Raw genomic sequence first — 12,741 nt, forward strand, 5'->3', positions numbered from 1 at the left:
TTGATTTACTTTTTCTTGGAAGAATGGTTCTGCATCCCTCCTGAAGCATTCAAGACGCTGGTGGACTCTATGCCATGGCGCATACAAGCCATAGTGGCCTCACATAGTGGCCCAACACCCTATTAAGTGACTTTGCATTGGTGTTTCCATTTTTTTGTTCACTACCTGTAACTCTATTGAAGATTGTCTCCTTTGGTGGTGTTTGTCATTTTATGCCTTTATTTGAACATTATGAGTTCAAACTTCATTATGTATGAAACATTTGTTTATAATTTAATGGAGAATGTTTCTCATTTTTACTTTGATGGCTGTCCTCTTTCGAGTTGGACTGAAAGGATGGCCGAGAGGTACACACACTCACCTCTCAGCTGTACAGCCTGGGTTTGAACCCCGACCCAGCTATAAACTGTCATCCTGGTGTTTCACAGGCAGGGTGATTCATCAATATATGTGCCGTCCCTCAGATGGACATTAAACAGGTGTCCTGTCTGCCAGCATTCGTTGGTAGACGTTAAATATCCCATCGTGTCTTTCACGAAGAGTAGGCGAACAATTGCCAGCACCTTGAACAAATTCCAAATCCTGCCCTAACCAGCAGACAGCATTCCATCAGCAGCACAGCCATGCCCTCATCCATTGATGCTACCCCACAGCCTTGTGCTACATTCGGATGAATAAAAATCTTTAGAGTTTGAATCCAAAGCTCTAGGCATTGTTTGAGTCAACTTCGAAGACACTCTAGATAAAGGTCTCATTTGTATGCTTTGATTAAAGCTCATTAAAGAGTTTAGTAATGTAATGTAAGGTTAAGATTGTGACGACAAATCAAGAAAAAGGTATGGGATGGAGGAACATGGCTAATGAGAAAGAGTGTGAAGCTACTTGAGATAACCCTGAGTCACCCTGAGGGACATGAGCAAAGATGATTGAACAAGTACTTTTTAGGTGATTCCACAGGTACCCAAAAGGATTATGTGCTCTTCATATTCTGTCCTTTCTTGTGTCCGTTCCATGCTGTGTCACTTACATGTCACCTGCATTAATTTCACATTTCCTAAATTCCCTTCCATTCCCAGTTTGATGTTGTCCCTCCCTGCAACGTTTTTATGTTGTCTGTTAATGCAACAACCTCTGTTTATATGTATGACCCTTCTCATCTATTTCGTTCCAAAACTGTTGCATTAAAAAGAGCTTCCATGAAGGAGGTACAAGAATACAAAGGATAAATGAACTTATTTGGTAAACGCAGTTGTGATGACTCGTTGACATTGATTGATCAATTCACTTGTTTTTACTTTTCTGTTGTTGCTTCTTCAACAGATTTTCCATTCCCATCCGAGCTCACTGTGAGAAAATTCAATAACACGACGTTACTGGTGTCCTGGAAGTCGCCAAGATGCCACATACTTGTGCATTCGTACCATTTGTTCTGCCATCTTGTGGCCCAGGACGAGATGGTTGAGATGGGGCCTGTCAAGCCCGTTGTGCTGAAACATAAAGTAACAAGTTACTTGCTTTCAGATTTAGGTACTACTCACTCAGAGTAGATTATTCTTGAACTTGGCCTTAGGATCATGACCATGTGAATCTGTTCTAATTGTTTTATGAATATTGTTATCACTCTATTTTATTTTTACAAAAGCATAGTTTGTAAATGCACATTTTTAACACAAGAATAACAAATTAGTAAATATCTGCAGATGTATGTATATTTTGAATAATACCTCTTCACTGGAATGGTGACCGTGAATGCCTCGTCTCACACAAGCAATTGTTGCAATGGCTCAGACCAATAGTGTGTGATGTTGCACATCCACCTGATTTAGGCATCCATAACACCGTTTATGAGGATTTCAGCAGTTATGCCATATGGTACAGCTTGCCAGCTCAACTCTTGAGGTTTATGCATTCCAGCTGATGAGGGCCATTGAGCCAGAAATGCATCTGTGAATGGATTTTATATCCTAGCAGAGTTACCCCTTCCCTCCCCCCCCCAATTGGGCGATCTTGTTCCAAGCATGCAGCACGTTATTCTGACGCATACCTTAATTTGGGTGTTGTATAGGCAACTGACAGCTCTGATAGGCTAAAAAAATAACCCATGTGCATGAAGCAAAAGCATACCTACTGCTTATAACTCAAAACACCTCACTGCACTGGAAAACGTGGGGACAGGAATACTGCACTGTAAATGTTGGAGACTTGTAATACCCTCTCCCACCTGGAGTCGACGCAACACGATACACATTTACATAGAGAATTTGCGTCTCCTCCCCCACCCCCATCCTGCTCCCTCATCCTCCCAAGACAACCGGCAAAGATAAAAACACCCCTACAGATTAATTGGGGTCATGCTGATCCTCTGTAGCAAGTCTGGATGTAATTCACTCAGAACTGTAGGAGTAGCCTGACAAACAAACCCACAAACACCGGTCCATGAATTTTAGTGAGGATATACATATACAGTGGGGAGAACAAGTATTTGATACATTGCCGATTTTGCAGGTTTTCCCACTTACAAAGCACGGAGAGATCTGTAATTTTTATCATAGGTACACGTCAACTGTGAAAGACGGAATCTAAAACAAAAATCCTGAAAATCACATTGTATGATTTTTAAATAATTAATTTGCATTTTATTGCATGAAATAAGTATTTGATACATCAGAAAAACAGAAGTTAATATTTGGTACAGAAACCTTTGTTTGCAATTACAGAGATCAGAAGTTTCCTGTAGTTCTTAACCAGGTTTGCACAGAGTACAGCAGGGATTTTGGCCCACTCCTCCATACAGATCTTCTCCAGATCCTTCAGGTTTCGGGGCTGTCGCTGGGAAACACAGACTTTCAGCTCCCTCCAAAGATTTTCTATTGGGTTCAGGTCTGGAGACTGGCTAGGCCACTCCAGGACCTTGAGATGCTTCTTACGGAGCCACTCCTTAGTTGCCCTGGCTGTGTGTTTCGGGTCGTTGTCATGCTGGAAGACCCAGCCATGCCCCATCTTCAATGCTCTTGTTGAGGGAAGGAGGTTATTGGCCAAGATCTCGCGATACATGGCCCCATCCATCCCCCCCTCAATACGGTGCAGTCGTCCTGTCCCCTTTGCAGAAAAGCATCCCCAAAGAATGATGTTTCCACCTCCATGCTTCACGGTTGGGATGGTGTTCTTGGGGTTGTACTCATCCTTCTTCTTCCTCCAAACACGGCGAGTGGAGTTTAAACCAAAAAGCTCTATTTTGGTCTCATCAGACCACATGACCTTCTCCCATTCCTCCTCTGGATCATCCAGATGGTCATTGGCAAACTTCAGACGGGCCTGGACATGTGCTGGCTTGAGCAGAGGGACCTTGCGTGCGCTGCAGGATTTTAATCCATGACGGCGTAGTGTGTTACTTATGGTTTTCTTTGATACTGTGGTCCCAGCTCTCTTCAGGTCATTGACCAGGTCCTGCCGTGTAGTTCTGGGCTGAGCCCTCACCTTTCTCATGATCATTGAGGCTCCACGAGGTGAGATCTTGCATGGAGCCCCAGACCGAGGGAGATTGACTGTTATCTTGAACTTCTTCCATTTTCTAATAATTGCGCCAACAGTTGTTGCCTTCTCACCAAGCTGCTTGCCTATTCTCCTGTAGCCCATCCCAGCCTTGTGCAAGTCCACAATTTTGTTCCTGATGTCCTTAGACAGCTCTCTGGTCTTGCCCATTGTGGAGAGGTTGGAGTCTGATTGATTGAGTGTGGACAGCTGTCTTTTATGCAGATAACGAGTTCAAACAGGTGCAGTTAATACAGGTAATGAGTGGAGAATGGGAGGGCTTCTTAAAGACAAAACTAACAGGTCTGTGAGAGCCGGAATTCTTACTGGTTGGTAGGTGATCAAATACTTATTTCATCCAATAAAATGCAAATTAATTATTTAAAAATCATACAATGTGATTTTCAGGATTTTTGTTTTAGATTCCATCTTTCACAGTTGAAGTTTACCTATGATAAAAATTACAGACCTCTCCGTGCTTTGTAAGTGGGAAAACCTGCAAAATCGGCAGTGTATCAAATACTTGTTCTCCCCACTGTATGTATATACACACTGGTGAGAAAACATTTGTGAACCCTTTTGAATTTTCTGTATAGATTTGACCTAAAATGTGATCAGATCTTCATCTGAGTCTGCATATTCCATAAAGAGAACCTGATTGAACAAATAGCACGCGCACGCGCACACACACACACACACACACACACACACACACACACACACACACACACACACACACACACACACACACACACACACGCACCCACACACACACACACACACACACACACACACACACACACACACACACAAACAAAATCTACTTTTTCATTTATTTGTTGAGCAAAATGATCCAACATTTCATTTATTTGTCGCAAAAAGTATGTGAACCGTGACATTCAGTCACTGGTGGCACCCCTTGAACAGCAATAACTTCAACCAAACGTTTCCTATAACTCTTCATCAGTCCTGCACATCGGCTTGGAGGAATTTTGGCCAATTCTTCCTAACAGAACTGCTTCAACTCAAGAGAAATTTGTGGCCTTTTTTTCATGAACCGCTCGCTTCAGGTTCTGCCACAACATTTCAATTGGGTCAAAGTCTGGACTTTGACTTGGCCATTCCAAAATGTAAAATCTCTTCTGCTTCAGCCATTCTGTTGTGGATTTACTTGTGTGTTTAGGATCGTTGTCTTTCTGCATGACACACTTTCTGTTCAGTTTCAGCTCACAGACGGATGCCCTGACATTGTCCTGTCGAATTTGCTGGTACAATCCAGGATTCATGGTTCTGTCACGATGGCAAGCTGTCTGGGTCCTGAGGAAGCAAAGCAGCTACAAACCAGCTAATGGCAGCAAAGCAGCTTCCACATATACTTATAATTATCAACCTATACATTTTGCAGCTCAACTTCACTAAACAGCATCAGGAACAGGTTTCTCTTCATTATTCCAAGGCCAATAAGGCAATTATGGCATAATGGTTCATCATATCACAAAGCCACCTCACATACCGTTTGAAATGACCATTACCTGCTATACTCACATGCTATGGTTAGCTTGGTAATACATTGACATTATAAGATCCATACAGAGTGAAGAGCTTTCTCAATAGGCCAGAATTCTCACCTCCTGCTCCAGTGTTGTGTTGTGTTGTGTTGTGTTGTGTTGTGGACAAATAACATCTCATTGTGTCATGCAGATCCTGGAAGTTTGTACAAGGTGCTGCTGGTCACATTGACCAGACATGAGCGGTTTGAGAGCATGTGGATTGGACGCACATTGGACGTTCTCAATGTGGTCTCAACTCCACCATCGAATGCTGCCTCCTCTATGGCACCGTCATATCAACCCGAGAATGGCCAAAGTCAATAAAGTCCAGGACACTCATTTTAATCTTAATTAGTCGTAGTTGAGTAATGTTTTCCTTATTTGGTTTTTTTCCCCACCTCTCACTGCCACATTTAATGAAGTTGTTTCTTTATTTCCTTTGCTGGTTGTTCAGCTGATCAGTTAGGTTCTATAGTTTTTAACATTGATATTTGTGATTAATAATGTCATGGCCCTCATGTCATCTCTTCAATACTCTTCTGCAGAGGATTTGCAAATTAATTACTTCCCAAGCCCGACGCACCTCAGTGCGATCAGCAATGGTTCTCGTGCAATCTGGCTAGCTTGGCGAAAGCCTGCCATAAACTACATGGAACCAGTCAACTACATGGTCCGTTTTGGTATGGATGGGGAGCTTGGGTCCAACTTCAGCTATATCACCAGGTGAGCTCTACTTGGATTAATTCAGGTGAGGGTGGGGTTGTACAAGTAGGTTGCGACAGAGTGAGATGGTGATGATGCGGTTTGAGTAAGATAGGAGACACTGGAGTAGTGTTACATAGACTCGTAGAGTCGGTGGCATGCAAGAAGAGTAGAATGGACTGAGAAAATTACACATAATTGTGGAGATATTTTACTGTGCCTTGGAATTCAATAACCATTTTCACTTAATTTTGCTGCAGCTCTGAAGAGCAAGTGTTGGTCGAAGGCCTACGACCTTTCACACATTACCACTTTGCTGTGCAGTTACATTGCGATCACACTGAAGGTCTTTTCAGCTCGGTGGTTGAGGCAACTACGACGCCAGATCGTAAGCTTCATTCTTGACTTAATTTTGTACGCACTGGAGTTTTGTCTTTTCAATTGTACTGGTGCTGGCATTGAATCCATCGCTTTGTTGGCAGTGATCGAACAACGTAACTTGTACAATGTACATGTTACAGTACAATAATACAGTTTATTCGCAGTTCAATATATGCAATTTTTTATTTATTCCAGAAACATTTTGTTTACTGCTAACAATGCAGAATTCATTTTAGTAATACACACACTTATTCAACAAGAAACGAGATTATGAATTCATTTTATGTTCCCAGGGATCAGATGTTCATGTCCCCCCCCCCCCCCCCAAGTTACAAAATGCATTGCTTGTTCTCATTTATGCCATGTGATGATGAACAAAAGTGACGATCAGGAAAAAACGTGTTCCTTATACATCTCAGAAAATTACATTATTATTACAATAATGAGATTTAATAAATGTTGGCTAATTAGTTACCGCTTGTTTGCATTTGTCAAAAATGGTTTCTGAAATAATACACCACTTCTCATTGAGTCATGAATAATACACCGCCGTAAAAGTCTAACCTAGCGCTAGATGTAATGCCATAGTGTCGTCCTACACAATACTGTCTTATTACACCGCCATCCTACGACACCGCCATCTTACGATATCCATAATTCCGACGCTAAACATCTGGCATTCAGCCCGTGACTACTGATGTCAGATATAGTCAGAGTCAAATACATTATATGGGTTCTATTGTTCTGCTGCTATCAGTGAAGCTACGGGATGGGTTGAGTGCTGGATGCCGTGATGCCGTGATGAAGTGCACATCCACAGAGGCCTCGCCGAGATGACGTCCCAGCAAAAAGAGCGTGACAGACAGACGAAAAGAGAAATCCAGCTACTTTAATATAAAGATGACTTTGTGCTTGACCACGACTCAGAACTGTCATTAAAAGTTGACTTTCTGTGGCTATTTACTTTCCAGAATGCAGTAGGTCCTTAATAAGTTATTTCCCCTCCCAGAATAAGTGCTAAACATAATCAGCTCAGAAAAATATGTCTTAGAATTAAGAATATAACAATCGCCATATCTGTTTGAGGTAATTTGATGTTGGAAGTTTCCTTTCAGCACAATCCCCATTTTTAAGTAGTCGTATTAGCGGCAGGTGTTCTGCAAAGGGGTTCTTGATAATCGGTTTATCTTTTACAAATCGACCTCATGAATATAATCGGACAGCTTGAGTAAAGGCCCGGTCACACCTTGACGTTTTAGCCAACGTATGCCGATTTTTGAATTTTTTTTCTAAAACGCTGACACACGTTGAATACGTTATGGGTAAGTTTTGATAACATTGAGAGCACGCTGAAAAACACTACCATACGTCGTTGTACGTTGGCTTTAAAGGTTGTACTTTTTAGTTGTCCTAAAATTTTTTCATGCTTGAAATTTCACGACGTATGCCGGCGTATGACTCACACGTTCCGCTACGCTGGCCACAAGTTGTATGCACGGTCTGCGATCGTTGACAGACGTCAACACATGCTACTTGTAAGTTAATCATAAGTTGAGACACGCCGAGGTAATGTTTAGCGTACCCAAAACTTATTTCTAACCTATGATTAACGTGTTGTTGGCACGTTACGCGATCGTTGCTACACATCGACAGACGTTACTTTTAAGTTACTCATAGGCTGAAAGACGTCGGTATAATGGATCGTCCTTGCGTCAGCGTCCACGGCCACGGCCAGGACACTTATTTGCAGCATTCTTTAGATTGCAGATTTAGCACATTCAATAGAAACGATTAAAATTTCCGAGCGCCAGCGTCAAAAAACAAAGGCGAGTGACAGCAATTTAAATCGTTCATTGTAAACAATGAAAATAGTTGAGTGGTACCGTTTAAAAGTCGTTGAGTGTAAAAAAAATTCAATTGTTGAGCGCAAGCGTCTACTTTCAATAGTGGAGATGCAGCCATTTAAATCGTTGAGTTTATCATTTAAATCGTTAAATCGTTAAACGCAAGGACGATCCATCATAACCCACACCCTCCCCCTCACACTCACCTACTACTGCCAACATGAACAAACTACTACTAATACTAATACTAATACTAATACTGATACTGATACTGTTACTGCTGACATGGACATCGACTCAAAAAGGACTCGAAAACACTGTTGGGTTCCCCTTTTATGAGCAGCATTTTTATATACCAATTCCCAAAACCGCTGGGAACACGTCTTTATATGGCAGTTGTAAGCTAGAAACACGTTAATTTTTTTTTTTTGTCGACTGGAAGACGTCATTGAAATACGTCTACATACGTCGATGTGTGTTGGGACTACGTAAAGAATTGGTTCAAAGCACGTCAAACATAAGTTAGAAATAAGTTTCGCGTAAAAAAGACATTACCGTGACGTGTTTCGACTTATGAGTAGCTTATAAGTAGCCTTTGTGGACGTGTGTAAGCGTCCACATATCGTGTGTAAAACTTATCCCCATCGCATGCGGAACGTGTGTCATACGCCGAGTACGTCGTAAAATTTTGAACATGTTTAAAATTTCTTGACGTACTCTACTTACTATGACGTATGATAGCGTAATTTAGCGTTCTACTCACGTATACCAAACTTACTCATACCGTATTTGACGTGCCCCAACCTTTTAGACACATTTTTCTTAGGTCGGCATACGCTGGCAAGATCGCCAGGGTGTGACTGCGATGTTGACACTTCCATTTCTACGGCAGTTATGATTCGAATCGTTGTGTGTCAGCCTTTTAATAGGCTACGTCACGATATCGTCGGCGATGCGTGCAACGCGCTATGCTGAAGTTAGACTATCGTTGGGCATCGGTTGTGTAGGCCGACAACAGGTTCAGCATTCGTTGGTATAGGTTATCTATAACACAACGAAACGTTCTGTGTCTGTTCCCAATGCGTTATACATAAGACCAAGTCGCTATGAATATGTCCGAATCTTTAAAAAAAAAACATCAAAAGTTCAACGTAAGCCAGCGTTTTAGATACATTTTAATACGTTGCCATCGCTGGCTAAAACGTCAAGGTGTGACCGGGCCTTAAGTGGTTTGTTGGATAAAAGTCTCAGCTTGCCAGGTCAATCTGATTTAGTGGAAACGTTGCACCTACCTTGCAACTGTAGAAATGCTTCTAAAAACTACAGCTAATTACTAATTGCACATTGACTTGAATACCACCAATCCCTGCAAGCTACTCACAAATGAACTATGTAAATGTCAAGTTAGATTAAATTAATGGGAAGTAAAGGATTAAGGTATTTGAAAGATAGGTTTGTTGATGGACACAAAATGGCATGGATGTACTGCACAGGCATGTTGAGCTAAATGGCCTCCTCTTGTGTCTGTTTCCTTGCATTGTCAATATTCAGGATCCTGTTTCAATATAATGCATTGTCACTCTGTACTTCCACACTTGGCTTCTCCTGTAAATTATGTTAAAATGATAATCCAAGTGAGTACATCCAATTGAACTTTGTCAGCCTTTATGTTTCAAGTGATAGCATTATAACTGGTGGTTTTGCGACAGAGTATAGATTCATTGTTTGAGTCATAAGCGTACTCACACCTGTCTCCTGTGTACGAGCTGTGTTTAATTGCGTGCTCTTGTCTTGCACATTCCATATGGCACGCATAAGAGTTTGGTGCTTCCTTGTAGGTTCTGAGGTTAAACTGGTATTCCAGACAAAACTGTTGTTAAATTTATATTTTCTGTTAATTGTTTTTATGACTCAATTGGTGCTGATATTGGGAAGCAATGAAACGGTGTTACCGATTGTCACAACTTATCAGGATTGTTTGCTGAAACGCTTGAAAAGTTGTAAGCATCTTGACATCTATCTTTGAGTATTTTGAAATGGGGAAAGATCTGAAATTAAACTTTTTGTGGAAGGATTCATTTTTGGTATCGAGAATGAACAACAAAACACCCCAAATGCTTTCAGCCTAAATGGAATTATATATTTTAATCATGTAAGAATGCAGCTTCAAAGAATGTTGAACAAGGACATAAAGGCCGGAGAAGTTGCAGATGACCTGCTTCGAGCCGGCATTATTCTGGTGTTGTGAACTGCATGCAAGTGGTACATTTGGTGCCATGGCAAAGGAACAAAGTTTTGATGCACTTTGTACAGGTCCGGATTCATCACCACAGAATGTCACGGTCCAAGTTCTCGACTCAACATCCGTGGGTGTTATGTGGAACCCTCCAGCGCAACCTAATGGGCCCATTGTCCAGTACATTTTGTTTTCACACGAGAACCTTTCTGCACACAACAAGCACTGGACCCGCTTAATTATATCCGGTCAGTTTAGAACACCTGAATTTTTACTTTCATTTGAATTGATCGTAAAATTTATTCACCTACTTAGCCTCTCAGCTATCATGCCAAACCCTGACTGTATATATAGTTTTGTTTCTTTTTTTAATACAAGATTGAGAAGTCACATGACAGAGGGTAAAAGTGCAATGAACTGACAGTGGGGCAGCAGGGCAATGGTTGGACAGAATAAGCAAGGAAATGACCAAATGTTGAGGAGACTTCTGGTTCAGGGGTTTTTGCATGTGTAGTTGAACTTGCAGTTACCGCTCCCATCTCGTAAGAGCTAAGTTTTCCGAACCGGATTCATCATGTTTTTCCGTTTTCGTCCCTGTGTTGCTGTTTATGTTTTTGTCCAATTTTCCATGTGAAATCGTACCTTGTTGTGATGTGTTGTCAAATTAGTTTTTGTGTTGTTCAAGGCGTACTCCTCAGATAGCCACTGTGAAAATCTGTCTCTTTTTGACGTTGTGTTCCTCGTTCAGCTTTTTTCTTCCCAAATATCGTACTTTCTACCTCCGTCAACATTACCCTATTTCCCCTCCTTGTTTCAAAAAAATAAAAACAAACAAAAAAAATTATTTTTCACCCCAAAACGATCTCATTCTGCCACAATTTCCTTCTGCTTGTACTTCCCTCCTCTCCCTCATTCTGTATCTCTCTTTTCTCAATATCTCCAAACTGAATCTCCATTGAATCTAAACATTTCTTCCTTATTCCTTTCAAAGCATTTAAAACATTTTTAAATGCTTCACTTTCCTTACTTCTTCATGAGGAGTACCTCACGTGTTCTTCTTCACCAGGGTATATTCTTCTTCTTCTTCACAATGATTATTTTTCATAACTGTCAGTTAAGCACTTGGTCCATCAACCCTCCTCCTGCACCTTCAGCACCACCTCTCTCTGTGCCTTCAACAAAAAATTCTTACCACCCATCCCATAATCTTTATCTCCTCCAATCTGGGAATAATGAGAAATCCAGTTTGCAGAGGTTGTCATGATGACGAAAATCCTCTTCATGATCATATCTGTATCCCCGTCTCCCTTTGGCTGCGACTTCGCCTTCACTCCCACCTCCTGCTTGTCTGTGCGTTGTACCATCCTCAAAATAGTGACGAGTACCTGCATATATCTATATATATATATCTCTCTCTCTCTCTCTCTCTCTCTCTCTCTCTCTCTCTCTCTCTCTCTCTCTCTCTCTCTCTCTCTCTCTCTCTCTCGCTTTCTCTCTCTCTCTCTCTCTCTCTCTCTCTCTTTCTCTCTCTTTCTCTCTTTCTCTCTTTCTCTCTTTCTCTCTTTCTCTCTTTCTCTCTTTCTCTCTTTCTCTCTTTCTCTCTTTCTCTCTTTCTCTCTTTCTCTCTTTCTCTCTTTCTCTCTTTCTCTCTTTCTCTCTTCTCTGTACCCACCATAACCATTCACGGAACTGTTCCTGGACTCTGATACTTTTGCTTCTGAGAAGGTGAAAAAGTCTCTGTCAACCCTCAACTGATTTTGCAACTGGACCAACCGACATCACCTCACGTGTCCTAAAAACCTGCTCTGCTTCTCTTTCACATACCCACAATCTTTCCACACAGCTTAAAGTTTAACTCACTTTTTTTAACTCCACACAACTATTCGAATAGAAATCTCATCTTGACAAAGATTACACAGTCTTGGATAGTAAACAATATGTTCCATATTGAATCACAAGTATACAAGTGTTAACATTGCACTGAGTCAATACACTGCCTAACAATTTCTCATAAATAATTAGTAATACTCCCATGAATATGTTTTACATCCCATAAAATGTCTGGTATTTTCAAGATAATTATAGCAGGTACATTCTAACACTTATCCACTCTGTATTGTCTTGCACATATGTCCTAATGTCGTCATCCTCGATCATATGCAGCAATTCACTGCAGGTTAGCATCAGTTCTTGCAGGGGTGTGGCAGTGGACCTGATGCAGTGCGCATATGTCCAAATTATATCATGCAAGAGACTGTCACCTGGTAGTACTCGATGGAAACATGTACAATCTTTGAACAATACATGACACGGATTTATGAGAGAGGGAGGGTCATCACAGAAAGGCATGGATAGATAAAGAGAGCAAATATGCTGTTAGGTTTAAGGGATTTTAATTTATACGTGAAAATACCACCCGTCACTTCACTGGCGGGTATACGAAGGGGAGAGGAGAAATAGAGGGGTTGGGGGGGTGGAGAGAGAGGGGGGATAGGGA

The 12,741-nt window shown here is 41.3% G+C and overlaps 1 protein-coding gene across 6 annotated transcripts in view; it reads left to right on the forward strand.

Annotated features, from left to right (window-relative positions):
• Positions 1-12,741, forward strand: part of LOC147016808 (immunoglobulin superfamily DCC subclass member 4-like) — a 187,248-nt gene that overhangs the window by 141,541 nt on the left and 32,966 nt on the right. For 4 of the 6 annotated variants that reach the window (XM_085845835.1, XM_085845834.1, XM_085845836.1 and 1 more), the window contains 5 exons: positions 1,321-1,527; positions 5,233-5,397; positions 5,627-5,804; positions 6,044-6,171; positions 10,322-10,492. In XM_085845835.1, coding sequence (XP_085701961.1) covers positions 1,321-1,527; positions 5,233-5,397; positions 5,627-5,804; positions 6,044-6,171; positions 10,322-10,492 — 849 coding nt within the window. The remainder of the gene's footprint in view (positions 1-1,320; positions 1,528-5,232; positions 5,398-5,626; positions 5,805-6,043; positions 6,172-10,321; positions 10,493-12,741) is intronic. The other 2 variants (XM_085845838.1, XM_085845837.1) reach the window with 2 other exon arrangements.

The sequence above is a fragment of the Eptatretus burgeri genome, chromosome 11 (assembly GCF_056783735.1).
Source record: "Eptatretus burgeri isolate ZD-2024b chromosome 11, Ebu_testis_v1, whole genome shotgun sequence".
Classification (NCBI taxonomy): Eukaryota; Metazoa; Chordata; class Myxini; order Myxiniformes; family Myxinidae; genus Eptatretus; species Eptatretus burgeri.